Genomic DNA, 14,971 nt, shown 5'->3' on the forward strand with positions numbered 1-14,971 from the left:
CATTTTCTGGACTTGCAGTTGTAATTATTTGTGACAGGTGTTGAACGGGAAGCGTTTAGTTTCAGGCTCTGTTGGTGTATATTTGGTCTTTTGTTTTATTTCAGCAGCTGTGTGATTCACTTCCTCCCAGAGATGAGTGTGGTGGTTTTGGTTAACTTGGTCACAGTTAGTGTGATCCTGCCTCTCTTAAACTGTGGAAATAACTATGTAGATTTCCACAGCACAACACAGCTGCTGCTATTATGTGCTATACAGTTAAACTCGTATCGTCAGGGCATATACTTCTCAACAACAGGGTTTTTGGATTTTGCAACTTGTGCATGTGGTTTGACATGACTTTCCTGCCTTTTTCAGAAAATTGAAACTTTGAAAGACACCACTTGTGTGAGTTAGAACAAAACACACACTCATTATTCTACTTAACTTTTCAATCTGTACTTCAGCATTGCATTCAAACCTCTCTTTTTGGCTTTTCAGAGTATGGTAGAATCCATCAAGCACTGTATCGTATTACTGCAAATTGCCAAGGTAAGAGCATTTTCAAAGTATGCTTTATTTGCACCCCTGTAGTCTGGCACTGCTATTGCGTCATATCACAGCTCTTTGAGGGATTACATCGATGTCACTAGCTGCTACTCAGGTTGGTTGGTTAACATGGGTGTAGCCCAGCATCCATTTCATCACATGTTCCATCCACCACTTTCCAAAGGAAGTGGCGCAATTATATCTACTTAATGTAGTTGTTAGGTGAGAAATGTACAGTGGGGTGCAACAATTTGGGCACCCCTGGTTTAAATGTCTGTTACAATTTATCTCTAAGTGATCGAAAGCAAACCTGAATTCTTAAATGATACAGAGTTAAACATGAGACCTTTCTGTACATTTTAAAGCAAGATTGCATTTTATTTTCATTTTTTACTGTTTTTTAAATGACAAAAAAGTAAAAGAGCCAAGTGCAAACGTTTGGGAACTCATTCTTTGTTACTTTTTTAAAAGGTGATTACTAAGGCCCAGATCCAGGTGATTTACTCATTAGGGCTTGAGTGAGACAGGTGAATGTCATTCCAGGGCTAAACTATTCTGAAATAACTCCATGTCTGGCTGCGGTGACTGTTCTCTCTGGTGTTAACCTTGGCTTTCTCTAAACGGTTGTCCAAGGATCGGAATCAAGATAGTTCACTTTCACCAACAAGGAGAATGTTACAAAAAACCCGCTCAATGTTTCAAACTAACTATTTCCACTGTCAAAAACATTATCAGAAAATGGAAGATTAATAGAAGAGTTGAAGTTCTGGAAAACCAAGAAACATTTTAGATAGAACAGCCCGAGACCTGGTAAGAGACACTCAGAAGAACTCACACATCACTGCAAAAAGCTACAAAAACAAGATTGCAGACACAGGTCTAGTAGTTCACAGGACAACAATACAGCGTACTTTGAACAAAGACCCACATAACAGTGTTACCAGAAAGAAAGAAGCCTTTCCAATGACTTCAACACAAAATTAGGCATCAGAAGTATGCAAAAGAAAACCTTGAGAAGCCTGAAGCCTTTTGGGACAATGTGCTTTGGACTGACGAAACTAAAATTGAACTTTGGCCACAACCAAAGAAGGTATGTTTGGAGAAAAAAGGGTGAAGCATTGTAGAGAAGAACACCTTGCCAACTGTTAAGCATGGAGATGGATCCAATATGCTTTGGGATTGTGTGGCAGCTGGGGGTACAGGAAATATTGTGTGGTTGGAAGGAAGAATAGATTCCACCAAATATCGAGAAATTGTAGAGACTAATGTTTGAAAGTCAGTCCAGACATTGAAGTTGAGGAGAGGTTGGGTATTCCAGCAAGACAATGATCTGAAGCATACCTCAAAGTCAACCATGAGGTACCTCCAGGAAAGACGGATGAAGGTCTTCGAATGGCCACTACAGTCCCCAGACTTGAATGTTATTGAAAATCTGTGGCAAGATCTTAAACGTGCAAGGACATGAAGAACACTTCTGAGCTTGAGGTGTTCTGCCAGGAAGAATGGGAAAAAAAGTCGAAAAGTAAGAACTGAAAAACTCTTAGCTAGGGATGGGTACCAAAACCTGATATTAAATAGGCACTGGCGCTAATTATTAAAGACTGTAGTATTGATAAGTCCCGATATTAATGGTTCTACTATCGGTATTGGAGATATTAAGAAAATAGCTTTTCTGTTTATTTAGGCTACATAAACAATATCTTGTAGCTTTATCTCACCAACTCCGTTTCTAATTTGCAATAAGATTAAGACATTTGCCTATGAAGCATTTTCGCTATTCCCAATCCAGAAGAGAGATCTCTCTCGGAGCCTGTTGTATGTGCGAGCCAACTGGCAGGGCTAGCTCTCTGCCTCTCTTTCTCTCAAATGCTTTCTTGCTTACTGGTAGTCCATCGAGTCCGATGATGACATCCCTCCTCATTAACGATGTGTTCTTTGATGACTGTAGAGTCCAGTTCTTGATCCACAAGTTTTATTGCACGTTGGGCATATGAAGTCTTGAGTTAGTGGGGGCAGGTATGGTTGTGTGTCTCCTTAGTCTTTTCTGGTGTTTTTTCACATTCCTGTCCATATCCAGCTATTCTATACCTCTGGCAGATCTCCTGCCAGTTGGAATGGTTGATGGCAGCTTGATCCAGTCTCAAGGGGTCGATACAACACTTCTTCAGCAACATTTTTAGCTGGTCTTTGTATTGCTTCTTCTGACCACCTGCGGACCGGCGGCCCAGATGAAGCTGTCCATACAGGACTTGACGTGACAGGTGTTCTTGAGGCATCCTGATGACATGCCCAAGCCAGCGCAGTTGGTGTTGAGGGACCGTGGCATCTATGCTCTTGCAGTTTGTCCTAGCAAGAATCTCAGCATGGGGAACGCGGTCACGCCATGTGATTCCCGTGGTTCGCTGCAGACACCTTATGTGGAACTGCTCCAGCAACCTTAGGTGGCTGTTGTATGTGACCCAGGCTTCACAGCTGTATAGGAGAGTTGTGATGCAGACGGCTTTGTAAATGGCAATTTTGGTATGCAGGTGGAGGCGTTTGTTTTGGAAGACCTTATGTCAGAGTTTGCCGAAGGCTACAGAGGCTTGTTTGATTCTATTATGAGTTTCATATGAGTACTGTAGCTCAAGGACCTGCACTGCAGACAACTTGGTGGTTGCCTGGAACCTTCGGATGTTGAAGAGGTTTCCATCTAGCCTAAAGTCTATTGTGATGCCACTACTGTCTTCCAGATCTTTTATGAAAAAGTTTTGTGACACATAGGAGGTAAATGTTGAAGAGTACTGGTGCCAGCACACACCACTGCCTCACTCCAGTGCATACATTAAAGGGCACCAATTCCTGTCCTATGGCCACATTTGCTACCATCCCATCATGGAACTGTGATATAATGTTCACAAATTTGCTTGGACAGCCAAACTTTCTCAGGATTTTCCGAAGTAGCTCTCGATTCACAGTATCAAAGGCTTTGGAGCGGTTGACAAAAGCCATGAAAAGGTCCTGATGTTGTTCGCGGCACTTTTCCTGTAGCTGTCTTACTGTGAAAATTATATCCACAGTACTCCTGTTCTTCCTGACTGCACTGTGACTCTTGCAGCAGATGTTCTGTCAAGTGCATCACCACCCTGTCTAGCATGACTTTTGCAAGGACCTTGCCTGCAGCAGCTAGTAGGGATGTGCCACAACTGTTGCCGCAGATGGACTTGTCACCCCTGTTTTTGTACAGGGTGACAATTTTAGCATCCCTCCGTTGTTGAGGGACACTGTCCTGATCCCAGACCTGCAGGATTTACTGATAGATCATTCTGGTGAACAAGTATCCTCCTTGTTTTCAGAATCAGAATACTTTTTTTCTGCTGAGATACCATGACTGCCAGGGGACTTATTGTTCTTGAGGGTGTTGATGGCTGCAAGTACTTCTTGAAAAGTTAGTGAGTGGTCAAGGTTTGGGATGGGCGGACGGTTTGGCAGCTCTTCCAGGAGGGATTGGTTGGTTGGTGAGTGCTGGTTAAGTAGGGCTTCAAAATGTTCAGCCCACCTTGCCAGGATCTGCTTTTGGTCTTTCAGGGTTGTCAGTCCGTCCGCTTGATAGACATTTGTCTATGAAGCGTTTTCGCTATTCCCAATCCAGAAGAGAGATCTCTCTCGGAGCCTGTCGTATGTGCGAGCCGAGGGGCGGGGCTAGCTCTCTGCCTCTCTCTCTGTCTCTCAGATGCACCCACACACACACACACACACACACGCACAGCCTGCTCGTAGTGACAATGGCGGAGAGAGAACTAAGCAGTCAAAAGTCTGGTTATACTTCACTAGAGTCGATGCTGAAAATGCTTGTTGCCGCAAGTGCAACAAGTATTTTGCATGTAAGGTGAGAAACACAAGCAATCTTTAGGAACATCTGATGAAAGTGAATCAAATACAGGCAGAGAAATGCACAGTTTTCCACTGCCTAGCTTGTAGTTCATCTCTTGTTGCCCCATCCACCTCAGGTATGTTATGTATGCTAGCAGTCTAGAGCCCACACGGAGTTAACTAAATTATACAAACATGGTTAATGATTACCATTAACCATGTTTGTCCAGACATGAGAAAATAAAGCAATGTTAATTCTGTTCTTAATTTGTTTAGTTTTTCTCTTAAAAAATAACAAAAAGAACGGATAAGAGTACCATTAAAGTGCCATATCGATAAGCATTATTGGTAAGAGTAGTAGTACCGTTAAAATCTTAACGATACCCATCCCTACTCTTAGCTGGCTACAGGAAGCATTTGTAAACTGTTATGGTTGCCGAGGGAGCAGTTACAGAGTACTAACTGATAGGGTTCCCAAACTTTTGCACAGAGCCTCATTCCTTTTTTATTATTTTCAAATTGTAAAAAATCAAAATAAAAAGTAATCTTGCTTTAAAATTTGAAGAAATGTGTCAGGTTTTAACTTTGTACTATTTAGAGGCCAAGTTAGCTTCTTTTCAACTCTAAAAGGCATTTTCACCAGGGGTGCCCAAATCAAACTAAATAATGCAGAACTGGTTTATCCATGAATTTAAACCAAGATATGGGTAAATGTATCTTCTATCGTTATTGGCCTGAGATGATGCGTATTTACTGTGTGATGAAAGGATTACTAAACTGAGCATACTGCTTGATGTATTGTAAGTTCAGCATTAAGCGTCGGGGAGAGGGGTGGATCTTACTTATAATCTAAAAACTCACGTTCAGAGTGCTTATAATTTTTAATCTGGTTTGGCCTGTTTTTTGTATTTTCTAAGGAATACCCCAAAAATTAACAGTACTCTTATGAATAAACACTTCAACCTTCCTCCACAAGTAGTCTAACAATGTCTTCTCAAAATTTTAAGGACCAAAGTAACGAACAACAACACGCAAACGGACTTATAGTAAGTTTGACATTCTCTGTCCAATGACAAAAAAAAATATTAAATTCAACCAAACTTCTATCATTTCTCTTTCGCTTTAATTGACTCTACATTGTAGATGTGCAGAATAATCAGATCTCTTTAGTGCATGCCTTCTAACTTTGGAGACAAGCTATGTCTCAATTCACTTTTTCTCTTCTGCCACTGCTATCACCCCTTTTGGAATGAAATAGCTTCTGCTTTTTTATTTCCTCTTTCAATTGATAGGAACTGCCCTGTCCATCAAAACTAAATGTGTGTGTGTGTGTGTGGGTGTGTGTGTGTGTGTGTGTGTGTGTGCTGTTTCCTAGCAGTATTACTCAAGTTTGTCACAGGATTTATTTATGTGTGCATAAGTGCTCATGCAGTGTTATTACAGCTTATTCGCTCCACCCCTGTAATTACAGTCAAGTAATTCAAAATTGATTTATCCTTGTACTCTGCAGCTTATTGAACCATCATGAACTAATAGATGTCTGACATTCCAGAGAGCTGTTTACTGGCTCTGCTGGGCTGCTATAGTCATATCCCATTGGGTCAGGGCAGCTGACGGTCCCTTATTGCTCTTACAGCAGACTTAATCTCTCAAGCATTAGTTTTTATGGGGTATTAATAGGACAGTGTAATCTATATGCTCACATTCATTCACACATGTACATACTATACCATAAGGTTTGTGCTAAACATATTTCAACGACTTAATAACTATTTGGAATTTGAACTTAATGTCATCATTGCCTGCTGACCTACAGTGTAGATTGTTATGAAGGTACCATAGACCATGGTACTTAGGCCTCATGATTTAAAGTACTTGAAATACTGTGCAGGAGTTCTTGATTTCCCATGCCAGGCACAGTGTTGCTAAAGGAATTGCCCTAAAACTACAAGATCATTATGCAAGACTCAGTTAAACTGAGCATACCTGAAGTCAGTTCAATATTACTCTGCAAATAATTTATGTACTATAATTAGCTTTGGTCCATTGTGTTGCTCCAGCTAACTGCTTTATAAATATTATATTCGGTAAAATAACTATATTGATTGTTTGTTCAACATTGCTTGAAGTAGTATTTGTTCCTCCTCCTCTCTGTCCATCTGCTTTCCTCTGCTGCTTTTGATGTTGTCTCTTACGAGCAAGGCCACGCTCTAGCCCCACGATGAAAGAGCAATCTTTTTGTAATTAGCTATAATTGGGAACTAGTATAGCCTTACTTTCCTTGAGGCTTGTGAGGGGCGGTAAGAAGATGGGGGTGGAGGTAAAAATGGATGACAGAACAAGGAAAAGAGGCAGAAAAGATGGACAATAGAGCGGGAAAGAAAGGGTAAATGAAAAGTGAACAGAGGTGCTGTCCCCAAGCCTTCCTCTGAGCTGAGATCTAATATCATTCTTCATGGCATGCCTCTTCTTACCTCAGATCAGTTTCTCACCATGATGATTCACACAGACACACTGGAGGAGCAGTTTCCTGGATGAGACGCCGATACAGATTACTGAATTAAATCACTGCATCAGTCAATAGTCTTTATCAGATGAGTTATTTTGTTCTGTAGGAAAAATCCAGCTCCAGGAAACTCTTCTACTGTTTAATAGAATAGTAGTGGAAGCAACTTTTCTCTTCTACAACACAATCACACTTGACTTTCACATCATGGCGCTTCTTCTCTGGTCTTTAATCATCTTCCATGCAGCATGCTTAGCATTGCATCCTGGGATTGTGGAGGCTCTGCTGCTTTCTGGATGGACTGGTTGCTACATTTTACCTTTTCTCTCTCCCTGGGCTTTCTCTCAATCCCCTATCCTCCAAGCCGACCTGCACACAGGTGGAGAAGCCACTTTTTTTCTTTTTTTACTGACTTGTTCCCCATCTGCTCTCTTTTTGCTCTGAGATGCCTGAAAACACCTGAACAAATTAAGTGTAAAAAAAAACAACCATCAACTGCAGGTCATGATTGAGTAGTTAGCAACAAAATCACACTGACAGTGGTACAAAAGCCTTGAAGGGAGTAGTTGTTTGGGACTAGAGGATCATTTTGATTTTCAGCATCAGGTCTTACTGTTGACAGAGCTCCAGTCAGTTAGGTCAAAAATGCCACTGACCTCATTACCCTAGGGCAACAGCCTGTTGTGAGTGTGTGCATGCATGCGTGCATGTGTGTGTTTGTTTGTTTTTGTGAGTTAAATGTTTGAAGGGTGGTGATGAGAGCAGGCCACAGCCGTTCAACATGTCTCTGCAGAATTTCACCACTGGGAATATTCAAGAGCCAGAAAGACAAAACATGTCACAGATTTAGTCTGCAGCCCAGTGGAGTTAATTAACTCCTGTTAGACTTGAAAGCTGGTGTGCTTTGAAGAGGTACTGTTTGTCATCCTATGCATCTGCTGCTTACATTGCAACTTCAAGCCATGAAGCTCACTCTATATTGATTAGATTAATGAGATCTGGAAATCCCATTCCTTCCAGGAATTGAGAATGAAGAGTAATTGATCTACTCAAGCTAGATATATAGTGCATATTCATATTACACTTGGAAAAGCAACAGTTGATGCTGAAGCTTACTTAGTATTGGCATTAAGGTTTTATGTACCATTACACAATATGTGATGTAACTATTCTTGGTGTCGTGATCCAAGGTGAGAGCTAACACAGAAATTGGGCTTTAAGTTTTAGGGGAGAATGGATGTGTGAGCAGTGTGTATTTAGGGTTAGCATAGAGCCATCTATTGTGGCTCATTTGTTAAATTAAGCTCACTACATCACCATCACTTTGTAGGATCAATTAGGGTTTTGTTTCTCATTCCTGACTGCAGACAGCATGGTAAAAAAAAGGGGGGGGGGCAAAACTCATTTGGATCAATTGGACAATATCACAATTGAATTAAGGATTTAACACTTAGAGCAGTGTTTTATATTTGGCAGCATGGTTGTACTGTTGTAGACAGGTGTATGAATACTCTGCTTTAAATGTCTTTGTGGTATTCTTATAGACATTCTTATTGCTCTCAAGTGGTTTACCTTCAGCGTTGTTTTTATGTCCCATCTGTGTTTTATGCTGAGCATTCCACCTCGACTAATTCCTCACATGTGCAAACTTACTTAGCCAACAGTTAAAAAAAAAAAAAAAACCTTGAATTTAATGTAATCTGTGAGGCTGGTGTTTAAGCGTTGATGACAGTGTTGTGTATTTTGTGGTTGTCATCTCCAGAGCACCATTAACCCAGTGGATGGGATCTACCAGCCTCTGGATACAACTGTAGTCAACAGCACCATGCCAACAAACACCGCACTGCCCACAGGTACTGGACAATGCCAAGCTCTCCCCACATTTCATACTTATACAGAATTCGCAGATAATGCTGTTTACTGACTGTTTGTGAGTCGTTGTGTTGCTTACTTGTGTGGATGAATTTTAGTTGTGCACATGTGTTAGATCTGAATCCAGTATCACAGCCTGAAGATCACCCATAAAGATGTAAAGATTAAACATGCAACTTGATTGGTTGGTTGGTTGATTGATTGATTGATTAAAGATGTGTATTTGCCTGTAGTTTTCAGTGCTATTTAAAGTAAGCTTATGCTATTCCCCCCACCTCTTCCAAAGCTAATGTGTCCTCTTTCACTCGAGGCCAATTTAATTTCAGACCCTTTTTCAATCAACTACGTATAGTCCCATTCATAGTTCCAGACTTTTCTCATCATTCCTTAATGTTCAGAATCACCTTTCATAGCCTCAGATGCATGACACCCAGATTTTAATGTAAACTAGATCAGACATTCCCAACCTGGGATGTGCGACCCCCACTGGGGGGCACCACACATAGGGGGATTGATCTCGAGGACGATTTGAGGCGTGTTTCCTAATTTACAAATACTGGCTCAAAAAGCCACACTTGTTGATTCAAGTAGAAATTGTAACAAAATCCATGATTATATATTATAATGTGTTATAGGCCCTGAAAACTTTGCTCTCTACTGAAAATAGAACTAATTCAGACAAAAACAAAAAATGGCTGCCACTGAGTCCCAGCCGTGCACGTCTCAGCCACCGTAGTTTACTTGCACTGTTCTAAACATTCTATTTGCAGTGAAATATCAAAGAATATTAAGTGACTTGGGTTCTTACACCCTCTTGAAATATTTCTGTGAAATATAAGAGCCCAGGCCAAACAGGAATACGTAGGGGCCCAGATGGGAAACAGTTAAATGTAAAGTGAAACACTGCAATGATGAAAGGTGCCCCGGGGGATTGTAAGGTTTTACCAGCTAGTAAATACATGAAAATAGTTATAATTATAAAAAATGTATAATTTCTGTTGAGGAGGTGGGTCTCTGATTGAATCAGGTTTAATTTAGGAGGGTCCCTGACCAAAAAAGGTTGGGAACCCCTGATCTAGGTCAATGTTGAAGTTTGGTGCCAACTCTTCTTCTCCTCCCCTCTCTTGCAATAGACGGTTCTCAGGTGTGTAAGTCAGACCAGCGGCCCTCCACACTACCAGTGGGTCCTGTTGTTACAGTGATGGGCAGCCTGCAGACCCCAACACCAAACAGCACAGGTAAAAGGCTCATTATAAACCAGCAGCTAATAATATTTTAACGCTTGTCTTGGTCAACTTGCAGTTGAAACTTCATACATCTTTTTGTAGCAGCATTACAATATTATGAGCTGCATTTTTTTCTGTTTTGGCCCACAGTTGCTCTTGTCCAACAGCTAAACATTCTGCTTACCCTTGTTTAGGTGTTAGCAAAAGCTGGGTCATTCATTAAATGCCACAGTACATGTTGCTGCAAAAACTCATATCTGAGAGGAGGTTCAGCTATAACATAATTTTGCAAAAGAACAGTGCTCATCCTGGTCTCAATATCCATTTTATCAAATAGTCTTGTTTATAGCTCACAGGAAGTGGATTGAATGATAATACTTAGAACAACAGGAAATGGACTCATAAAAGTAACTTCATTTGTAGGCAATTTTTCCTGCCCAAAATGCAGTGTCCATGAAACCAAACTAGATTAAAAAGAAAAGTGGAATAAAACGGAGATGGCTGGTTATCTTGCTGGTATGTCTTTGTGCTGAAGCAGCAGTATCAAAATGCTGTGCTCTGCATTAAGCAGGCAGGTTTGCTGCGGAGGGGGATGGGTATTATTAGAATGCACTGCAGAAGAACCTGTCGCCCAGTGGCTTGGCCCAGCGCTAACCACTGGGCCAGTGGCTTGGCCCAGCGCTAACCACTGGGCCATTGCCTTGGCCCAGTGGTTAGCACTGTCGCCTCACAGCAAGAAGTTCCTGGGTTCGAACCCTGGGGTTGTCCAACCTTGGGTGTCATCCCAGATTGTCCTCTGTGTGGAGTTTGCATGTTCTCCCCGTGTCTGCGGTGGGTTTTCTCCGGGTGCTCCGGTTTCCTCCCACCATCAAAAAGATGTGCATGTTAGGGTTAATACTCCTATCAGTACCCCTGACCAAGGCAATGGGAAAAGAACTGGAGTTGGTCTCGAGGTGCTGCATGGCAGCTGCCCACTGCTCCTAGATACACAGCTAGGATGCGTTAAATGCAGAGAAAGAATTTCCCCACAGGGATTAATAAAGTAGTAAAAAAAATAAAAAATACAGACAACACAACAAATTACAGAAATGTACTGCAAATACAGACAACACAACACAACACAATACAGACAACACATCGCATACAACACAACCCAATACAGACAACACAACACATTATACACAACACAGTACAGAAACATGCTGCAGTTAAATGATAATGGAAATGTTTCCAGAGGACGCTGATGAACACGTCTGGACACGCTTGTTGTTTCCACGGTTTGTGACTCATGAAAGCTCATGACATTAGTGAAGTCAGCTATCAGTCAGTGGTTTTGGAAAATGAGCTAAAATGTGCTTTTGGGGAGCATCCGGGTAGCGTAGCGGTCTATTCGGTTGTCTACCATCATGGGGGTCGTCTGTTCGAATCCCTGTGTTGCCTCTTGCTTGGTCGGGGCGTCCCTACAGACACAATTGGCTGTGTTTGTGGGTGGGAAGCCGGATGTGGGTATGTGTCCTGGTTGCTGCACTAGCGCCTCCTCTGGTCAGTCGGGGTGCCTGTTTGGGGGGGGGCTGGGGGGAATAGCATGATTATCCCACGCGCTATGTCCCCCTGGTGAAACTCCTTACTGTCAGGTGAAAAGAAGTGGCTGGCAATTCCACATGTATCAGAGGAGGCATGTGGTCTGCAGCCCTCCCCAGTTTGGCAGAGGGGGTGGAGCAGCGATCGGGACGGCTCAGAAAATAGGGTAATTGGCCAAATACAATTGGGGAGAAAGGGGGGGGGGTCTAAAAAAACAAAAACAAGACAAAGTCTAGATCAGTCCCAGTAAGATTCAAGTTAAAGGTGTCCATTGTTAGCTGCATTGAAGTTTAGCAGCATTTTAGCAAGTTTAACAACACAAAGACTTGCATGTCACATGATCAAAGCTCGTCCATTGCTTTGTCCACTTTAGCATGCCCTCTGTACTGAACATTAGGGGAAGGATATTTGGCTCGTATGCGATGTACGATACAGACAGGCAAGACGATGTGGTTTCCTTTGCCAAGTTTCTCCCCTTGTAGCAGCAACCCAAAAAAAAAAAGATAAACATCCAGACAATATTGTGAGCAAAAGACAGGAAAGAAAGCCACTTTATTTTTGTCATTGTATTCTTACAACAAATTGTATTACAGTGAAATTTGTTCTCTGCATTAACACATCCCATTGTATAGGAGCAGTGGGCAGCTGCAGCACCCAGGGATCAACTCCAGTTCTTCTTTCCATTACCTTGGTCAGGGGCACAGACAGGAGTATTAACCCTAACATGCGTGTCTTTTTGATGGTTGGAGAAACTGGAGCACCATCTTGCTGTGAGGCAACAGTGCTAACCTCTGGGCCGCCTCTTTTTTTTTTCTTTTTTTTTTAAGGTAGTTGTTCATCAGGAAGCTACAAGTATTGATTATACTGTAATGTTAGTGGTTATTGCAAACACAAAACACAGTGGTCATTGTAATTGCATGTTACCCATGTGAAGACGACAAATAACGTAAGGGTGAAGATACATTGGGCAAATTTTTGGCCAATATGATAGGGAAATGTGCTTGCCAACAGGAAATTTAGAGAGACATGGGAAAATATGCTATAGAATTTATCTGGCTAATGAGATTGCCATGCAGTCGGTGCAAAGGTGTTGACAAAATCGCTTGTCCAGTGTTGCTGTGTATCGCCACACTTGCTTATAGCTATTACTTTGTTGGCCAGAACTTAGTGTACTCACGTCATCTGCCCTCTGGGCCCCGTGAGTTTTGACTGGAGTTAATAACAGGCTTATGAAAAGAGAAAAAGGGTAATGCAATGAAAAGTGATATAATGTTAAGTCTTTTTTTTTTTTGCCGTTTCAGCTAAATATGATCCAGATTGCATGGCATGTTTTATTTGTTGCTAAGCTGAAGATAAATAATTGTTTTATCCTCATAAATTGTTTTTTAAAAGGCATACACTTGGGCGTCCGGGTAGCGTAGCGGTCTATTCCGTTGCCTACCAACAAGGGGATCACCGGTTTGAATTCCCGTGTTACCTCCAGCTTGGTCAGGCGTCCCTACAGACACAATTGGCCGTGTCAGCGGGTGGGAAGCCAGATGTGGGTACGTGTCCTGGTCACTGCACTAGTGCCTCCTTTGGTCGGTCGGGGCGCCTGTTCGGGGGGGAGGGGGAACTGGGGGGAATAGCGTGATCCTCCCACGCACTACGTCCCCCTGGTGAAACTCCTCACTGTCAGGTGAAAAGAAGCAACTGGCAACTCCACATGTATCGGAAGAGGCATGTGGTAGTCTGCAGCCCTCTCCGGATCGGCAGAGGGGGTGGACCAGCGATCGGGACAGCTCAGAGAGTGGGGTAATGGCCAGGTGTAATTGGGGAGAAAAGGAGGCGGGGATCCAAAAAAAAGGGCATAATATACTTGAAGACTCCCAAGTATGTATAGGTGATTGATTACTGATTTAATGAATGATCTTCGGTGTAGCACTTTCAGTAGACATGAGTATCAACTGAAATATGAGCTAGTGCCAACCAAGTGAAGAATGAGCATAATGTATGCAAAGCTACTGTTTGGCCTAGATGTACTGTATTGTATATTACGTTTCAACCATTGGGGCTAAAGATGTGCCCAAGCACTTGATGAGAAATTTAGCAACTTTCGTAGTGATTTTGCATTTATTATGTAACTCATAATATACGAGTTGTCCAGTTATACCAAAGTAATGTGTTGGGCTAAGAACTCCAGAATTCTTAAAGGTTCTATATGTAAGACTCTAGCCCCGGCCCATCCTGTCATGTAATACCACTTTGTACCTCAAGATGCAATAGTGAGTCACTAGCGTCAAGTCTGCCTTCAGTCCAACATTTTTGTCAGTTAAAACTTAAGAAATTCCTAACAATTTATCTGTTGGGGATAAATTTCTGAAAAACATAAACCGCACATCAGCCTGCTTTTCTCAGGTGTATTATCTAAGATTTTGGTGAAATTTGTTCAAAAATTGAATCAAATAGAAAATGTACTTATACAAATTATGTAAGACACTGAATATCACTGTGGACTGATCTGAACACATTTTCAAACATGTGGTATCTAGCATCTAAAGAATATTTGTCAATTTTGTTAGCATTTGAATGAAGACTTGTGGCGAAATAGATGTTAATTAATTTTGTATATTTTGGAAACCGTAATGGCAGACTTCTGAACTGACCATAGGTTGCAGCGAGGCAAACTTTTGTTACACATCAGTGGATGTGCTGAAAAAAATTTCAGCTCTCTTGGATGCGACCCCTAACGGGAGCAGCCAAAAGTAGTTGTAGTAGTGTTGTTGTTTTTTTTTTTTTAGTTTGGAATGTGAAATGTCTAGAAATTAGATTTGTTGTAATAAGCCCTGCTTACTTGAATCAATCATTGCCAAATTTTATGCATCGACGGAGTCATGCAAACTGAATTTCGTACAAATCCATGCAGCCAGTGACGAGATATAAACTTTTCGCATTTGTACCAGATGTGCTTAATGAACGCTCCTAAACGTAATGATAATAAATCAAATTTATATAGCGCTTTTCTAACACTCAAAGTCACTTTACAATAAACGGGGTGAAACAAGACAACAGATAAACATAACACAGACATACAGGGGTGGATGGGAAGGGGGGCTACGAGAGGGAGAAGCGGAAGCCACACACGGAGACACTTTACACACACACTTTACACACAACATGTGTAAAGTGTTGTGTTGATTCAATAAAAAATTGAGTAATGGCCAATTTCCTGCTAAGTCTTCCCTTTGCAAAGTTTTTTGATTGATGGCACCATGTTTTTGGACCGATCTTGCTCATTTATACTAGAATTGTGTATCTCAGTCCCTCAAGGCTGTATACTAAATGCGGTGTTGATACAGTCCAAATCCAAAAAGTAGACGCCGTATTACTGTTTTTCAGTTTATGCAAATTAGCAAAAAAATCCATCATG

The 14,971-nt window shown here is 41.6% G+C and overlaps 1 protein-coding gene across 3 annotated transcripts in view; it reads left to right on the plus strand.

Annotated features, from left to right (window-relative positions):
* Positions 1-14,971, plus strand: part of osbpl9 (oxysterol binding protein-like 9) — a 66,276-nt gene that overhangs the window by 37,444 nt on the left and 13,861 nt on the right. For all 3 annotated transcript variants that reach the window (XR_008810003.1, XM_056276397.1, XM_056276398.1), the window contains 5 exons: positions 355-384; positions 478-528; positions 5,385-5,423; positions 8,646-8,736; positions 9,889-9,993. Coding sequence is in view for 2 of the 3 variants with exons in the window: in XM_056276397.1 (XP_056132372.1) it covers positions 355-384; positions 478-528; positions 5,385-5,423; positions 8,646-8,736; positions 9,889-9,993 (316 nt within the window). In the remaining variant the exon portion in view is untranslated. The remainder of the gene's footprint in view (positions 1-354; positions 385-477; positions 529-5,384; positions 5,424-8,645; positions 8,737-9,888; positions 9,994-14,971) is intronic.

The sequence above is a fragment of the Lampris incognitus genome, chromosome 3 (genome assembly GCF_029633865.1).
Source record: "Lampris incognitus isolate fLamInc1 chromosome 3, fLamInc1.hap2, whole genome shotgun sequence".
NCBI classification, from domain to species: domain Eukaryota; kingdom Metazoa; phylum Chordata; class Actinopteri; order Lampriformes; family Lampridae; genus Lampris; species Lampris incognitus.